The following is a 19046-nucleotide window of genomic DNA, read 5'->3' on the forward strand; positions in this document are numbered from 1 at the left end:
CGTACAGGAATTTCCGCTACAGATACAGCTGTGTTAAGCTTTTGCAACTCCAACTTTCAATTCCAAAGCACAGCCAGACAGGCAGTACACTATGGGCTAAGCTAAGACTGAGGACGGCATACACACCCTCAACAGAGAGTCGAGTAAGAAGCCTGTAGACCCATCTGAATCAGCTTGGGTTGAGGTGACAGAATGGGTGAAGCCCTAGTCTGCTCCTTTTAACAGTATTTTATGGTTGAGAGCTCTCAAAACATCCTCAGGAAGGGCTTTTCACATAGACCAAACAAATTTAGGGTTATTGGTCAAGAAAATTTTGAAATCTGTTAGGATGAAGGTAGTAAGAAGTTTTACATGTAGAGTTCAGTCTGCCCTGTTCCCATCCCCAATTTGCTAGAACTACCATTGTCTAAAACAAGTTAGATTTACATTCAGTACCTAACAAGGAAGACAGACTACAAAAAGACTGTGTTCCATTTTAGTTTTAAAAGAAAGGGGAGGTACCACTGCAGCCTTAGCAGCTGAAGGAAGTAGCATTGATTGGGAGCTGAAGAGTGATTCTCCATTAGTAGCATCATCTTCAAACAACAACGATACCTTCTGTGGCTTTCTTTGGCTGCAATGAAAGAGAGCAGAAAGTGGAAGATTCAGTGCAAAAGTTTCAGAGGCCATCCACTGCATCTATTTAAAAGTATAACTTAGGACCATCATTTGCAGCAAGTGATCCCAGATACAGGATTCAGCTTCCTCACTGTCTCCACAATTCTACTACTCTCCCTTCTTGCCCGCACAGCTTTCTGCAGAAGTGAAGATAAAAAGAGGTCAAGAGGATCCTGTATCACAAGCAGGGAAATGAAGCCCAGTTCAGTGGTGACAAGGAAAATGATCCACCACAGATACAAAAGAGTTAAAAGAGCCCAGCCCTGCCCATTCCCACTCACACATGTCTACTTCCTCCTCAGCAGCATTAGCAAGGGACAACACTTGCAATATGCCTGGGTCCATTCGGTTTTGAGGGCACTGCTGGGCTGTTCTGAAAAAATGCCCCTCCCAAGACTGTCACCTCTCTTTAGTGATTGCAAATAAATCCTCCTCATCCTCTTCCTCAAAGAGGCTCGTCTTCTTCACAGCTTTAGGCTCACTGACAGTGTTAGCTGGTTTTGCAGGGTCCTCTTTTCGGTCCTCTTCAGAAGGAAGTTTAGCTGCCTTGGAGTCATTCCAGTGTTCCTTAAAGATAAGGAACACTTAAGTTTTCTTTTGTCTTGGTTAAAGCCACTTTCCCATCTTCTCTATAAGCAGAAACACTTCAGCTTCTTGGCAGTCCTTGCATCTCACTACTAGTTTGTTTTCCTGCCTTGTGTTAATCACTGTAATCTGACATTGCTTAGGCTTTGCAGAGGGCCTGGCCACCTTTTGGCATACAGTATTTGCCCAACAAAACAGGGTATACACACTTTATTATAGTTGCTCTTGACAACTAAAGTCAGTGTCAACTGCAGTCACAGGAGTAAGGTCACCGAGCAGAACCTGATTTGAGCCACTTAAATAATTAGCGAGTTGGGGGGAGAGCATGGGCATGGAAACCCAAACCAAGCAAAAACAAAACACACTCAAGACCACCCATCACTAGAGTGCATGATGCTGCATTTCTTATTTCCTCAACTTTCAACCGCAGCACCTCCCCGCCTCCTGTCCCCAGAACTAGCATTTAATCAAGCCTATCCACTGAACAAGTCAAAAACCTACATTAGAAGGAAACATTTCTGGGGGTGGGAGAGTTTTCTGGTTTGTGTGTTTTCTTATTCTCCGCATTTTGAGTGGTTTGCCTCATTCCCCACTTCTGTTCCTCCCCTTTCTGAAAGGGACTACAGGCATGTTGAAGTATGAACTTGGTTTATTCTACCTTAAGATAAAAATACATCCAAAAATTTAGCATCCACTAAAGCAATTACAGGACAGGTAATAAAAATCAAGTGTACACAAAAGTGTAAGTTTGGGAGGTGGGTGGGCTAGGATGAGTCTGGATCCTATTCATGTGAGTTAATTCAGAGACTTTCCAGACAAGCCTTTAATTTACTTAGTGTCTCTGGCTTTCATTTAAGATGCAGGACAACACCTAATCCATCCCTAGAAGAAGGATGCGCTCTGGGAAGCCTAGTCATCTATGCTTCATTTTCCCATCCCTAGATTTTTTATTAAAAAAAAAAAAACAAAAAAAACCAACCCATACCACAAAAAAACATGCAAACAGAAAACCCACTAAATATCACCACACACAAAAGCACCCACCCCAAAAACACAAAGGAATTCACCACGTATCTACCTAGAACTGCTAAACTTACAGAAATTAAAGCAGTAAAAACAAGCTTATTTTTCCCTTTTAATATCTTCCTAGTCAGATTTGTTGGCAGCAGTCTCCATTTGCTATCCATCTTCCTATGAATTACATTGACAAAACAAATTTTCTCTTCCATGTGACTTCTGCTACCTAGATCCTGAGATAATTTGAGCCACGTATCAGACAGCTTCCTCAGTGGTAAACAAGTCACAGGATTGGGGTAGGCACAGCATGTGAAACAGCAAAGTTTGACTGTGGTTCCCATCTCCATAGTTTTATGCTTTGCCCTGCATAGAGCCCAGTAATCCTTTCAACCAAATCTTACTCCTTGGTACCTCCTCATCACTGCTGAACAATAAGCTGGAGGCTTTCTTGAGTGGCTCTGACTGCTTTGCTTTCTCTTCCGGGGTTTTTTCCTGTTGCTTCTTGACAGGTACCACATCAAAGAGATCCTTAAAATAAAAGAATTTTTTTTAAAAAATTAAAAATTGAAAGCCAAAGCCACAATGAAAAGCTCACTGAGAAGTCATCAGCATGCAAGACAATGTTGCCACCCACTTCTTGGATAAGTAGGACAAAGAAATGGTGTTTTGTGAACCTTTTTTGAAGATAATTTAAGAGTGATATAGTATTCTGGTACAGGGAATTCCACGCATACAGCATTTGATAGACCAGAAACTTGTAAGCACACAGCCTGGTTTTGCCTCACAGACTCTACACCATAAGGCTTGACCAGCAGCCAAAAACCTCCACAGAGCAATTCTGTTGGACAACAGCTAACATAATGGGGCACTGTTTCTACATGTGTGTAACAAAATAGAGAATGAATTCTATTCTGAGAGGAGAGGCAATAGGCAAGCTGAACCACTACCACTGGGCAAGAACCAAGACTTTTCACCTGAAGACACTCACACAGATTATTATACAGGTATCAGAACACACAAAAGCATATGTTGATTTCACCACCTAACACTTTTTTATGCTTTTCTCCACTCAACTTGAACTCCAATTCCGTAACACAACCTTCATGACAGACACCAGAGACCTTACCACATTACAAAATGTTTTACTATCCTGACCGTTGCTTCTGAACAGACCCTATTCAGAAAGGTGAGCTGGAGGCAGCCCTCTCATGAACAGGAAACCTTTATCTCGAGTTTGCAGAAGTCCCCTATCTTACAGCTCTGAGCAGGCCTCCTATTTGCCTCAGGTTAAGACTATGAAGTAAGTTAACTCGCTATGAAGGCTGCAGGCCCAGAGTTAAAAGTTCTCTGGAGGGTGCGTGGGAGGGACAAGAGGGTAAAAAAGGTAAGAAAAGCACACATGAATTCAAATTTGTTAAGTTTCTTGCACGAACTGTGCTCTGATCTCAGTTTCTACACTAGCAGCCACAATTCTTACACGCTGAAAAGCGAGAAAAACAGGAATTCACCAGCCATGACACAAGGGAAGCAGAAAGTCATACACATGGGTAGGTACCACAGACCAGGATAAAACAGCTTCTTGAAGCTCGTATGAGTTCTGCTGCTCAGGGTTCTCCAGTCCTAACACAGGCATAACGCCCTTCATGTTTAGGTCCAGAGATGATATGCACTGACTGCAAAATACTAAGAAGACACCAGGAACCCACAAGAGTCTCTGCTACCATTCTCCTCCATAATGCTGTCCACATGCTCAGAAATGCTACACAATGCAAGATCAATTTAGGGCTCTAATTCAGTGCTCCATTTAACAAGCTTAGTGTTGTAAACTTCTGAATATTTCCTGCTGCATTTGCAACAGGCTTTGCAGGAGGGTTCCCATACATAGGCAGCATCAGGAAGTGGTAGTTACCTCTTCATCATCATCAAACAAGGACAGCGGAGCTTTATTCATGGACTTGCTGGTGGGGAGAGATGTAGCTTTGGACTTCACAGTTTTACTTGAGAACAAGTCCTGGCAAACCAAAGAAATGTCACTTTGCAAAGAAATGCTATATGTTTAAGAACTCTGGATGAGACAATCATGTTTTTCCTTTTAAAACAATGTGTTTAGTGTGCCTGTGAGGCACGGAAAGATTGTCTTACTCAGATGTACCAACCACCCACAACTCCACAGGGATTTCCCTCAGCTTTGCTGATTAATTGCTAGCTGGAAACCAAGGACGCAAGATTAAACATAGCTGTCTTTCATGATTCTTGCTCTTGGTTTACTGATCTTTCCCCTCTTCAGACTTTCAGTTTATGCCTGTGTACACCACACAAGTTTAACTCTCTAAAGATAGGGAAACGTTCCCAAAGATTTCACTCTTGGAGCAAGAAGGAACTTTCAGGATGGCTGGGAGCAGATGCACAGATGTCAGAGTTCCTACAGATAAATAAGGAGTCCCCAGATACAAGTGGACTGATGTCAGGGTGACTCAGATCCCAAGGATTTCTGTAGGGATTTATTAAAGAGATACTCACTTCAGAATCCTCCTCATCAGAGAAGAGGCCCCTCTGTTTTCTTGGAGGCATTTCCGATAAAGGCTTGAAGTCCTCACCTGAAGGTGGTTGACTCTTTAGGACAAATAAAGACACTGCATCAGCACCCATTCAGATTCAGTAAGAGCAGGCACAACATATGGCCCTTTCTAAGGGACGTAATGCTGGCAGCATCCCAGCAGTTGAAGAGACAGAACACAAGCTTGTCACCCATGGGCTGAAGTCCAAAACTCACGTTCTGAGTGAGTTCTTCACATGCAGCCAGAGGTACGCACGAGTGACTTGTAGGTCTCACCATAGGCCTCCCCTCCCACCACCATCCTCAGCAGATAAATGTATGCAGCAACTCATGCCAGGCCCCCTCGAGAGTTAAACAAAAATGTTTCTTTCAACAAGCTATACTTCGTAAAAGAAGAGGACAGTTTGTGCCAGACATCATTTTCTGCATTAGCACAGCACAGCCCCAGCCTGCCACCAGCTATCTTGGTATTAAACTCAGAATGATCCCAGACCCAAGCACTACTGTCAACAAGCTTGGAGTATAAAACAGCCCCCACTTCCTCACAGAGCAAGAGTGGTGCTGCTGAATCAGTTCTCATTCTCTCCTCCAGGAAAGCCGAGTACTATGAGATCAGAGCAATGACACTGGATGACCTCCCACCACCACTCCTGCTCCACTGATCATGGATACTCTCACACTGCACCAGGAACAGAAGTTGGCTTTGGCCCTTGTGCTCAGGTGCTTCTCATAAGGCAATACAGAGGAAGTCCTGCAGCGATTTGCGTTAGATATCCCCAGCACTGTACGATTCTTAGTCCAGAGGGCAGAAGAGTCACTGTAGCTCATTATGTTAAAATACTCCTTGGACAGTGAATGTGTATAAAATATATACAATATATACAATCTCTGCTATAGAAACAGAGAGAATTACTACTTTCCCCGTGACACTGCTCTGAAAATGAAAAGTGAAGCGGGCATTACGAGGCTCTCATAACTCTGTACCTGTGCCCTAAGGACAGCATTCAGAGCTTTCTACAGCTTAGGAGCTTTCAGCTGAAAACCACCTTTTTAAACACTCCAAGTATTGTATATGCTTAGGTAGAACTGTAACGTCCATATTCTTCTCCCACAAGATATACAAGCAATGGGTTACCAGTTAAGTTGCTGTCAAGGACTGGTATAAGTGCAAACACTGTCTCTGCAGCACGGAACTGTGACACCAAAGGTTCTTAAGTCAGGCTGGTTTCATTTCAGCCATGAACTTCATAAATATTTTTTATTAGCAGAGGCTTCTCATTTTGCTCTCATTTCAATCCTGCCTTAATAAGACTCTTCCAGTCACTTCCCACACAAAAAAAAACCAAACCTCAAATACACCCAAAATTTGAGAGGCAAAAGGCATTAAAGACCCCTGAAATACTCGGGTCATGGACGACCCTATGAACCTAGTTCTGTTTCACAAATACTGCACTTCCACAGTGTTGTACATGGAAAGACACTTCAGCTGCAGTAATAACTTTTTCCTAAAACCTTAGCCATACAGTTCATTTATATGCCATTACCTTTTTTTCAATGACTGTGTCCCTACAGCTTTCTGTTTCTTTAGTTGTGCCAGAAACCACAGGAGGAATGGCAGGTTTTTCCTTGAATAAGTCACCTTCATCATCATCAAACAGGTCAGCTACGGAATTGACTGCATTGAGACAAAACAAACAGGAATGACAAGAACAGAACAGCTGCTACTGAATAAGAGAAGATACCAGAGTCTCCAAAAATGCCATGCTCCCTTTTTAAAGATGACCAGCATCAGGAGTCTTTGAGAGCTTGTCTAGGTTTTTCCTCTTAAAGTGAAACACCACTTACCTGAGAGCACTGGTAACAGAGAGGGCAGTCAACAAGCATTGGGTAGAGTCAGTTGGCACCTCTAAAGACAGTGTTTTGTATTGGCTTGGCACCTCTAAAGGCCTAAAGCCTGCCAATAGAGAGCATTGGGCACAGGGACTGAAAGCTGTGTGAATAAAGTCTGTACCATTTCCTTGATTCAAGTCTAGATAGTGCCCTAGCAGTAGAAGGGGCATCCTAACAGAGGAAAGTTGGTGGATAGCATATACAAATAAAACGCTACCACAGCACTCTGAGGGAAACTAAGCCAATCAGAAAAAAAACCCCAACCCCACCCAAAAACCCCAACCAGAGGTAGCAGTACATAGGTTTGAATTTTGTAACTCATTGGTTCCTATCAGTTTGAATTTTGATGACCTTTAATGTTTAATTTTCCACTGTATGTGTATAAAAGTACCTGAATCTGGAGGCTTTTTAACTGCTCCCACAAAGAAGTCATCATCATCATCAAACAGAACAACTTTCCCAGTCTGTTTAGGAGCTTGCTCTGTGCTCTGTGCTGCAGGTTTCTTGTCTTTTTCCACAATTACAGTGGAACTAAACACATCACTTCCTCCTGCAGGTCAGATGGGGAGAAACAAACAAAAAAAAACAACCAAAAATCACCACACAGAGATCAGTGCCAGAGCTACTGAAAAGCTGCACTTGTGCATAGTATGTACAGCCAGGCAGTTTCCATCACAGCAACTTCCAACGTGCTTCTGCAACAATGCTGCATCAGAAGCATTAGCCAGAAACTTCCTGATAAAGCCAAGTCACAGACAGCTTGCCCCTCACTCTCACTGCAATCACTTCTTCGTCAAACCTGCTCATCTCCCCTAGGAAGAGCAGCCAGGTTCTGGGTTAAAAAGACCCACCAGCCCCACACTGTCATCTCTACAGACTTCCCAAACCAGAATCCTACTTAACTAACTAATAAGCTACACCACTGTGGACAAATAAGAGTGGTAAGGTCCTTGAGGAGAGGGGAGGAGAGAGTTCTCCCAAGTAGCTGCACTTGTCATGCAAGACCACTAGCAGTACTGCAGTACAAGGCTGAGTTTGGTCCCACGATTCCTGCATACTTCAGATGTGGCCATAATCAACTAAAGCTGGTAACAACTGTTTCTTCCACATCTGGTGTGGAAATGTTCTGCTTCAGTGATATGTGCATGTCGATAGATTGTTTCCAAACAGTTTTAGCACTTTTGGTAAAAATCAGCAGCCTGATTCTAAGCCTCTCTTTTTGCTCCTTATGTATAGATGGTTGGAAATGGTGAAAGAAAAAAAAAAACAAAAACGCTTTAATTGAAAGGTTGGCAGAAAGTAGAACAATGGTTACTTGGTTAAGTCAGCAGACTGCATGAATTTTGACCAGCACAGCAGCAGTTTATTAAAAAAAGGCATATAATGCAATTAGAAAGTGCCACAGAATTGACAGGAATACAGCCATGGAGTTTGATTAATTATTAAACATTCTCAAGTTCCTAAACAAACTGTTCACAGAAAATATGTTCATCAAGTGATTTTGAGTAGCAAAGGAGCCTCAACATTGCTTTTTCTCTAGTGACTTTAGCCTGCCTACAATTTACTGAGAGGTAGTAACTGAAGACTTGGAATAAATGCTACATATAGCTTAATTCCTGATGAACCAGAACAGGGCACTCTTAGAATGATGGGAAATTCACTGCTTATGCAACTGTACCACCAAGAAAGAGCAAAGAATAAAGGAAACCTCAATCTGCTGTTTTACACTTTGCTACCAAATGTTGTAAGTAGAATGTAAATGACCATTAGATGTAATTAAGTAGAATGACCATTGCTGATGTATATCTTTTGTCCTGAAGAAAAAGCCTGTATTTGTATATGTCCTACTCTAAAAATCATGCTGACAGAGGGCTTAGTTAGCTGAAGCCATAGTCTTAAAATAGGCCTTTCTTAATAAAAGGCAAAACTGAAAATTAAGGTAACTCAATCAGATGAAGAGTCTACAAAGAGACAGAAATCAAAGTCAGCTGATTCAAAGAGACAGGTGACATGTTTCTTTTCATTGTGCAGCTTGAAGTCTGACATGGAACAGGGATCTTCGTACAATTCTTCTTTTTTAGCTCCAAGTTACAGCTCTAGTCCTTCCACATGTATGCAGATCCTCTTAATCAAAACTGGAGAAACAAGATTATTTACTTGTGCCACAAAAATATAGGAACTTGATTGTTTAAACCATTGTTCTGCTAACCTAAGAGAACATGATCAAGTCTAAAAGATAAAAATGCACTTCCTTCTCAGGAAGGGGTGACTGCAGGCACTGTAAATTGTAAAATAACAGTTAAAGTAACACACATCCTTAATGGTGCACAGCACAACACTGGAAGCTGACAGCTGCTAATATCTGCCATCAATATCTACTTTCACAGCTCCTACAGAATCCTGATTACCCCTAAAGGATGCTGCAGTTTAGGCTTAGCACGGTAGAAGCACCTGTATTTGTCATTACGGACATGATCAAGCAATGCAGTGCTGCTGTATTTGGATAGTTTTCTTCTTTAAAACCTCGCCAGCAGGTTTTAAAGAAAAAAGTATTTTGTGCACGAAGCAATTTGCTATTGAATGAGTCATACCTGGAAACAGAGATACTGCACCTGCAGGAACTTTCTTTAAGGACTTTGTAGAGGACGCTGAAATCACAGGAAGTACAATACAAATGGATGCACTTGTTTTATGCTGTCAAAGCCTTCAGAACTCTACCATAGAAATAGCAATCTAAGAAGTCTTCTGAGCTCCATTTTTTGTTAACAGCTCAGAACTCTTTAGACATTCTCCTTTAACTTCTGCATTTTGCAGATATATATATAAGAACAGTCTAGCTACTTTTGCTCCATTAAAACTACACAAAACAGCTCTACTAAACTGAAGCTTATAAACATGACATATTTACACACAGCGTGATTTACAAGAGTTCACATTCACACACTCAAAACCACTTCAATATACTCAAAACAAAATCACTTAAGTCTCCCATCCCATGTCTGAAAATTCATCAAATACAATGTTTTGGCTAAAGCTGCTGCAGTACAGAAATAGTGCTCAGACTCCTTAATGGTCCAGATATGCAGCTTATAGGAAACTCAGATGTGCCTCAACCTGCAAGAAGAAATCTTTACTCCACTCAAACCCACAACTGGATCCTGCAAAGTACTCTTCAGCAGCAGGAATCCAGTGCATGCAGAGAGCTCTGCCAAAATCAGTAAGGACATTCCTTTCAGCTCCAGGAAAGCAGGTGCGTGTAAGAGATCATAGTGAACAAACACATTTAAAATTCAAGGAAAACACAGATGTTCTCTATTAAGGCCGGGGAGAAGTGACTTGTCAACAATTACTACTCCAGACTTTCCAGTCTGGAAACAAAACAGTCTAGCCACTAGCAGTGATAAATTACAGCATAGACAGGACTACAGGAGGCAGCAATTGGTTCTTACCTTCACTTATCAGGACTTGCTCCTCTCTCTCTTTTGATTCTTCTCCTTTTGGTGCTTCAGCAAAAAGATCACTCTGATTGTAGATGAAAATACAGAGGAGGAGGGAAGCAGTGAATTTGTTTTTTGTACCAAAAGACAGCTGCTGAATTTTCTATGTAGAATATCCACTTCTAAGCCAAGACAGAGGAAGTAAGCACCACTCCCTTCTAAAAAGGATGTCTGCACATAGACTGAAACCTAGGTAATCAAGTGTTAACTTGACTGCATACATACAGAAGAGTAGCTCTCTGTCTGCTAAAATTTAATTTACACTGCTGATCAGTCTGTTTACTGTAGTGAAGGAATAACCTTTTATTTGCACATCTTCAAGGGCTTACACTAATTAATCTACAGCTGTTTAGGTCCCGATTACATCCTTCTAAGCTTTCTTATTGAAATTTATACAATAAGCTTTGAAGGAAGAATTCAGGTCAGGAGAAGCATAAAAATACTCCTGAACTTCACATGGTTAAGATGAATCATTTATATTGTTGTTAAGGAGTCTCTAAGACATCAGTATGGTGTATAGATATATCTTATAGCTCAAAAGCATTGCAGACACTCCCACAAAAGTTTCTGTGTCCAGGTTGCAGTTGCCCTGTGCCGATCTTCCCTGAGAATCACAGCCTAAATTTCCAGGAAGCCTCCAGATCTTGTGAGTACTGACCACTTACTTTATTGAGAGCCTCCCTCTTACAGGAAATTGCATACTAGAGGTTGTGTTCCTGGAGACTCAAAATGCATGGTCTTTGTATAAAGCTTTGTGGAAAGAAGGCAGCAATACTTAGAAAAGAGTAAGGAAACACAGGGCTGCAGCAGGAAGGTCAGTGAGTTATTGCACACCTGTCAGTTACTGTTTGCCTGTTGACCTACTGTGGCTACCTTCTGGTGCATTAAGGCCTCCTCCATTGCACAAGGTAAGTGAAGATAGGTTACCCTTCCTAGATGATTACCTTTCAGGTAACAGAAAAGCAAGAACACGTGTATGCAGGCAGGCAACAATCACAGACAAATCTGCTTAGCTGTCCTGTGTCTATAGGATGAGGAAAGTAGCCTTGGCAGTAAGTAACTATGAGGCTCTAACAATAGCTTCATCTGAATTTGCACTGACACAAAGCTGGCTTGCACTACTGGATTTTTTTAAGCTCTTGGCTGTCACTTCAAGAAAGAAAATTTGTATTTTTTCAACAAAGGCTGCATTTGAGTGGAAAGCACTGCATAGAACTATTCTCTTCCCTTCACACAATGCCCCTGTCTGGTGCTTGTTGGCTATGTTCTAGCTGACTGGCATGGTAAGCTTGAGGTCATGATTTGTGAAAGACAAAATGGAAAGTGTCTTACACTCCTTGGTTTAATTCTAGGAAGATACAAGCTTGTTTCAAGAGAGTCCCATCAAACACATGTTTCAAGTCAAAGTGCAACTGCGTGGGCCAGATAAGGTCTCCTTCCAAATTTCAGTCTAATAGCCTTCTCAGCTCCAAGGAACACCTGACCTGCAGTTCGAGCTGCAACAAGGAACACAATATCCTGCAAGGGCAACAGTTTGGCTACTATTCTGGACTATGCTTGACTGTTACTGATATCAGCTGCATGATAAAGTTCAGAGGCAATCATTTGTTTTACACAGCTGCACTGTCAGATTCTTAAATCTTAAGTATCCCTGACATTGGGTTTCTCTCCCCCTTCATGTGCACAAATGATGCTAAAATAAGGTCAGAAATGCACTTTGTGCCATCTCTTCATCAAGTCAGCTACAGATACTTAGCACAAGAGCAAGCTTAGGGTGAACTTGTCTTGCCAGTGCAGGTAACTCAGGAATTGTACAATAGCTAGAGGAAACAACATAACATAATTGCACTAGGGAACTTTTAACAGCACAGAGACACAGAAACCCAACAGCATCACTGTCCAGATATGGTTTGTGAAAGATAAAATGGAAAGGATATCATGTTCTCTTTCCTCTCAAACTTCTCCCACACTCAGGGGAAAAAGAGAGAGAATGACAAAGTTCAGTATTCTCATAGGCATTTTAATAGAAATCTGTTTTAAAATAAACACAGTGTATGGCATTTGGTTTATCTCTACAGATAAAAGTGAGGTAGGTGCTGAGTAAGCTCAGCTGGAATTAGAACCTGTCTAATGTAATGACAGGACCACACTGGCATCTCTTGCAGCACTACTGCAGAAGAGAGGGCTTTGTTCCAAGGGCAACACAAGTACCTCACTTCTGTAGTTGTTCTTCACTGAAAAGCTAAACTGTTCCACTGTGCTTGAATGTTACTAAGCAACAAAATGTTGTCTACCCTCTTTGCCTTCCAGAGGTGAGAATTTGTCAGGACCTTTTGTTTTACTTTTAAAATGGAAACACACACACTCCATTTCTATCCCCTCCAGCATTCTCACCTCTTCATCATCAAAGAGACCTGTTCCACCACTGAAGAGGCCACCCCTAGACCCAAATGGTGTGAAGTCTTCATCAGTCAATTTAGGAGGCTTGAAGATGTCATCATCTTCATCTAGAAAGCACAAGAACCAAGAGCGGTGGTGCAAGTGACAAAGTTTCAGGAAAGGGAATTAAAGAGACAACCAAGATTTAAACTGTTTTGATTCCATCCCATCTCTCTCATACATACAGCACATATAGAGAAGCTGCTATAGTCAGATTGGGTTGTACAGGGTGCTCCACAAGACCACATTTAAGGAAGAACTCCTACTAGGCCTATTTCTAGCCTTATTTTACATGCACATCACAACCTAGATTTGTGTATGCAGTCACCTTGGAGGATGCTCACTGATATCCCACCCAGTTTCTAGAGTAGATACCACAACTTCCTAAGTGGCGTCTTACATTCCAGCCCACAAGTCAAAAACAAGAGAGGAGGAAATCCTACCATCCGATGGAACTCTCACTTCTTTCTTCTCTTTCACGGTTTTCCTTGTTATGGTCTCTGGTGACAGGGCTTTAAGAAGAAAATTTCAAAACATAAATAAAATAGTCCATCTTTACTTGTAGGCTGTGATCAGTCTATGATAAGAGAACCTAAACAACAAAACAATCTAACCAAGCTGACCTATATGTTTTCATATGAATCAGTCCACTGAAGAAATTCTATGAGGTACACATTCTAAAATTGGCACTTAAAATTGCAATAGCATCATCTTGTCAGACACTGTGTTCAACACAGTTGCCCGCACACAGGCTAGTGTCACCTGAGATGCCAGAGCAACACAGCATTCCAGATGGTGCAGATCCCACACAGAGTCAGCAGAACCTTTGAGCATCTCAAATGGCTGCAGACATTCAGTTACCTTGATTCAGTTACCTACGATAACTTTATTTAGTTTATTCCCTCTGGCCTTACCATCTCAAAGTTATTTCAACAAACAGAAGATCTCCCTGTAACTGAACAAGGTAAGCTGGTAGGCTTTATACTCCAACCCTGACCATTCTGTGATTCTGTGATATCCACAGCTTGATTGTTTGAACCACACAATAAAACACACACACTGCTAGTGCTCTCAGAATTACAGATCAAAAGCAGGCTCACAAGCACTTGCCACTGTATTTTCAGTCAGCTACTTTCAATTGCTGCTTTGCTGCAAGAATAACTACTTGAGACAGGTCTCTTCATTTGAAAGTGTTGCAATGAAACAGGGGGAAGAACGTGTGGTCAAACACGTAGTTTTACAAGCAGGGGGAGAATCAGTTTGGAGAGAAAACCTTTCCAATAATATGTGTGCTTGGGGAATGACCTGTCTCACTTGAAAGCAATGTGTTTTCCACCATAACACTCAGTGGATTCCAATTCATTCCTACAAGTTATAGCCAAAAAGTTTCTCAGAACACAAAATAGGGTCTTGAATTCCTCTCACTGGGCTTTCACCTAATACATATTCAAATAACAGATCTATGAAACTTCTGTTACACAGAATCTCCCATCCAACTCTCTCACAAGTCCCCCCACTATCTCACAAGCGCTTATCAAAGCTAAAGAGTTAACTTACACAAATGGTCTTTGTCCTGTTTGACTGGTACTTCTCCTTTGATTCGGGCTGCCAGCTCATCTGCAAATGATGTTGGCCTCTTCTTTTTCTGAGGAGTAGAGATAAATAACAGTATATTCCTTACACACAATCTGGTTACCAACCTGATGCAACTGCAGTTATAAATACCGTATTATACAGCTTCACTTGTACAATGTCCTGTCTACACTTCGATTGAAGCCCTCAGAAGAGGCAATGCAGCTTTCTATTAAGCAAGCAATTACGAGATTATGTGTGTATCAAGAGAAAAAAAGCCATTTCTAGTCCCTTATGATCACATAATTTTTAATGTCACCTCGTTTTGGGAGCAGGACAAGCAAGAAGCATTTACCACATGCAAATGCAAGACATAATTCCTCAATGGCCTTCAAAGACAGCTTAGATGCCAGCTTTGGATGCCGTAGTCCCCTAGTTAAAAGATGTAAAGCCTGAACAACCATGTTGAAAGACAATTCAGGATTTTTAGAGGCCCTCTCTATAGGATCCCATCCAATGTAACTGAGAGCTACCATTATAAACGCTGTAAGGACAGATTTTTCATGAGGGACATCAAATCTCTCCCTTAAGGGAGGGAACAATTACTTACAGGCCTTGTGCTTTCATCTAAGTCTCCATCCTCATCTTCCTCCTTTTCAGAGTCAAAGAGATCACAGCCATCATAATCATCTTCATCACTCATCTGTGCTGTCCTCTAAAAAACAGTAATACCCTGTTGTGTTCTCCTGAAGTTGGCACACAAAACAAGCACAAAACTGCATCAGCTTAGATGAAATATTCAGAGCAAATGTACTGAAAGGAGGGAAACATTCAGTCAGTTTGGGTACTTCACAGATTTGAGAGGTAAGGAAGGAATGCCTCTAGCTCCAATCTAATTGCTGCATTCTATAGTACGCCCCTGTGCTGTGTCACCAAACATTTCCAGACCAGTGACACAACTGAGGACACCAAAGCTCTCCTCACAAGGAGTATAACGTTACTCCACGCAACCCTGAACTGCTTTGGCTGTACTGCTTCCCTTAGTTTACAAACTCCTCTCCACTAAAGACCTAGTATTTAGCCCTAACACAGGAACACTGCGACCAGCTAGTAAAAAATTACATCATCTTGAGCAATTCCTAAGGTGGATAGCAGAATGACAGACAATACATGCCCACACCTCGGCTTGAGTCATGTCAATAAGAAAAAAAAGGATGAAGAAGATGAAGTAAATTGTGAGCTGGGGGCTGGCACAGACAAGGGCCCAGAAGTGAACTAAATCATGAACAACCCAAAGGTACTTGCTCATCTTTAAATACATCAGGCATACAAAGCTACCCTATGAAGGTCAATACAATACATCTGAGTGCTTTTGTAACACTGTTTTATCAATACATAAATTGAGAAAGGGTTGCTTTTTGAAACATTATTCTTTTGGCACTAAAATCATTTCAGACTGAGGATCCCCAGCACAAGCGTCTTCTGCAGTGGCACATCTAAACATGAGTAAGAGTCTTTCTCTTACTACCACTTACTAAAGTTAGGCTTGCATTATTCAATCTAAACATTTACTTTCCTTTTTCATTCACTATCCAAATGGACATACTTTTCAAACATTTAATACTGTGCACATCTTTGATTTCATGTAATACACAAACTGCACCGCTCCTTACTTCCTGCATAGCAAGTTCAGAATTTTAATTATAGACCCAATAATCCTACAGGAGCCTTACTTTCCTCAGGTAGATTCTCTGAAATCTCATGACTCCAGAGTTATTCCTGAGGAAAACACGCATCAGGTAATGCAATCCCACATACGCTTCACATCTAATGATGGCTTGCAAGCACATCTTTAAGTCCAGCCCAGGTTCAATTTCACAACAGGGTGCTATCTGGCCAGGACAACCTTCCCATACAAAGTTATACAAATCAGGCTTAACCAAAGTTTTTAATAGTTCATCATCTAGAGCTCCTATCTCCTCTTTCTTGCATTCTCACTGTGTCACAAATGGAAAGTCCTTCAGGTTGTACCACGGAGTATAACCATACCGTCTTTTGGTCATCATCACTAGGGTTTCCAAATTCATCACCTGATTCCTGGAACAAGAGACCCAGAGACAAGTATCACACATTATTTTTGTCCAGTGATCAAGAGATGGCTCAGAAGCTCTGGACTTGCATACATTTGAACATTCAAATCTCCTCACCATTGATCACCTTTATGAACAGAGCTTACTCTAAAGTCATTCGTTTAGCAAAGACAGCAAGCTCCATCTGGCATTTGAGTAACTTGAAAAGGGTTTGAATTTGAGCAAAGATACCAAAAGCAAACTCCTCAGGAAAAAAATGAGTGCCTCATAGCACAGTTACAAAGCAGAGACATCACAGCTAAGGCAGCCAAAACATATCAGAAATTGATAGTCTCAATGCAGAAGATTTATGAGGCAAAGACTGGAGATGCATTACCGACACCTGCTTAGCCTTTAAACTCGCTCCTGTTAGTCTCCATCTCATTCTTTGTAACTAATTTACAACAGATTTGTTCTCCATAAATGCAATTCTTTATAAGCATTTGATGATTTGCTTCACAAAGTGAAATTAGACTAGAATAAAATACTTCAGTTTGAAGTATTCTACTATAATAATAGTCATAGCCAATACCACTTTATTCCTCCACTGAAAAGCTGCAGAGGAAACTACTGCACAAAAATAATAACAAAAAGCACATTTACCACAACCAACACAGGGAACAGACATTGTGCAATATTAACTTGAGACCCCACATGAAAACACAAGGTAGCCAACAGCCTCACACACAACCAAGCACTCATGAATGCTTGTGCAAAGTAGCTGGTACTCTGTCACTTGTCACTTACCTCTTCATCCTTCTCTTCACTGTCAATTACACTTCCACGATCACTATCTACTGATCCTTCCATTTTAAATGAAAACAGAAAAGTTAAGATCAGACATGACATCTCTACACAGAGCAATATGGTCACCAGACATAACAGCAACTTTAAAGACTTTGTGAAAAGATCTAAAAATCAGATGGAAAAGAGAGTGGTTTGGAAGAGCTTTGAAGGCTGCTGAAATTTTAGTACTTTGCATTTCTAATACACAGAGCACAAGTTATTGCTCCGCACACCAGAAAAGTGGTTGTTACACACTGATACACAAATGATGCACACTTTTTCCCCACCTAATTGCACCGTGCATCTAAACATGCAAGAACACTATGCAGTATAATCCAAGTTGTGAGTTAAAACAGACCAAAGTCTCGGACTAGGAACTACTTATTTGCACAGGAATAAAAGGTCATCCTGGCACGTACCTTCACTAGAGAGATCTCCAAGGCCAACATCATCTTGTTCCATAAACTGCTGAGAGCCAATCAAGTAAGGTAAAGGCCTGTCAATATAGAGATCCTGGAAAGGGACAACATAAGGTCTTTCTGACATCTAGGAACAGCTCTACATTGCTGACAAAGAAGTCTTACACTCCTTGGTTTAACTCTAGGAAGATACAAGCTTGTTTCAAGAGAGTCCCATCAAACACATGTTTCAAGTCAAAGTGCAACTGTGTGGGCCAGATGAGGTTTATTTCTTTTTAACACTGTCAAAGAAGGGCACTACTTCTATTTGTGTGGTCCCAATACAAGTGGGGGTGTCATCTAACAGAAGAATATCCTTGCAAAGACTTGCAGGCATCAGCCTCATGCCAAATCCTGCACCTAGGGTTCTTAATTACTGGGAGAGTAAAAACTACCCATAAACATGTTTTGTACCTAAAAAGCATGGAATTTAAAGGTCTCACTCCACCAGAATTGAGGCTTCCCTTTCCAAGTTCACTGCCATTAAACGAACTCCCTTTAGGGTGCCATACCTTAATGCTAACCCAACTGCAAGACAAGCAGGCTACACAAGGAATAGCTCAGCAAGGAGTACTTATCCTTCAGATGTAGTCATCAAATCCTCTTTTCAGGTAACGAATATCAATTTTATACCAATGCACCGATACTGCTGACAGAAGCAAAGAGCAAGTCCAACAAAGCCAAACACAAACACACGCTCCCAGCAAGAACAGGTGTCTGTACCTTTGGCTCAAGTATCAGTTCCACCCTTTCATTGCTTTCTTCTTCTTCTGAGTCAGAGTTGCCTGCTTTGATGTCTAGCTGTTCAAACGCACTGTCCAGAACTTGCAACCCATAATTCACTGCTTCTTGAATTTTGGGGATCAGATCAGCTTCTTTCTGTTCCCGTGTCTTTTCCTTTAGTAACAGGAACAGCACTTTACATTTTACTCAAAACTCAGTCTCACTGAAACACGCATGCAAAATTTTAACTTCAAATTAGTACAATGAAAGCCTGTTCACTATATGTAAGAGAAAGACCTTCAGAACCTTTCTTTATGCTTGACTTGATTCATCTTTATCACTCCCAGAAACAGAGATCTTCTAAACATCCTCACCAGCATGGCACTATCTTATTTGTGCTTCCAGTCCACGAAGGGAATATTTCTGGTATAATACAACCAGATTGTAAGATATATATAAAGCTCTCTGAGTTTTTATCCCTGGGAATTGCAGTCAGATTCTGCTTCCTCAGTTCACTACCTCTGAATCCAGTAAGAAGGACCAAGGCCTCAGTTCTCTTGCTGAAAAAACATGCATAGCCATTTCAAAATTGATGCAGAAGTCTTGTCTGCTGGACGCAGTATTGAGCTAGGGGAGGCCCCAACAGATTCTCATACACTGTAGTAGCCTCTAATGTAACTGTCAACTTTATGTTTGACTGACATACACCATCTAAACAGAGAGTTCAAGGAGAAAG

General features: G+C 41.3%; 1 protein-coding gene across 7 annotated transcripts in view; it reads right to left on the reverse strand.

The window, feature by feature from the left end:
* LOC104334735 (WASH complex subunit 2) overlaps positions 1-19046 on the reverse strand; it is a 61965-nt gene that overhangs the window by 18215 nt on the left and 24704 nt on the right. For 6 of the 7 annotated variants that reach the window (XM_075423325.1, XM_075423329.1, XM_075423328.1 and 3 more), the window contains exons 5-21: positions 18311-18484; positions 17549-17642; positions 17091-17146; positions 16264-16311; positions 14825-14929; positions 14200-14287; positions 13086-13154; positions 12598-12710; positions 10156-10228; positions 9298-9354; positions 7098-7256; positions 6361-6491; positions 4780-4872; positions 4169-4270; positions 2671-2787; positions 1061-1224; positions 502-613 (exon numbers count right to left, since the gene is read on the reverse strand). In XM_075423325.1, coding sequence (XP_075279440.1) covers positions 502-613; positions 1061-1224; positions 2671-2787; positions 4169-4270; positions 4780-4872; positions 6361-6491; positions 7098-7256; positions 9298-9354; positions 10156-10228; positions 12598-12710; positions 13086-13154; positions 14200-14287; positions 14825-14929; positions 16264-16311; positions 17091-17146; positions 17549-17642; positions 18311-18484 — 1755 coding nt within the window. The remainder of the gene's footprint in view (positions 1-501; positions 614-1060; positions 1225-2670; positions 2788-4168; positions 4271-4779; positions 4873-6360; positions 6492-7097; positions 7257-9297; positions 9355-10155; positions 10229-12597; positions 12711-13085; positions 13155-14199; positions 14288-14824; positions 14930-16263; positions 16312-17090; positions 17147-17548; positions 17643-18310; positions 18485-19046) is intronic. The other variant, XM_075423327.1, reaches the window with a different exon arrangement.

The sequence above is a fragment of the Opisthocomus hoazin genome, chromosome 6 (assembly GCF_030867145.1).
Source record: "Opisthocomus hoazin isolate bOpiHoa1 chromosome 6, bOpiHoa1.hap1, whole genome shotgun sequence".
NCBI classification, from domain to species: domain Eukaryota; kingdom Metazoa; phylum Chordata; class Aves; order Opisthocomiformes; family Opisthocomidae; genus Opisthocomus; species Opisthocomus hoazin.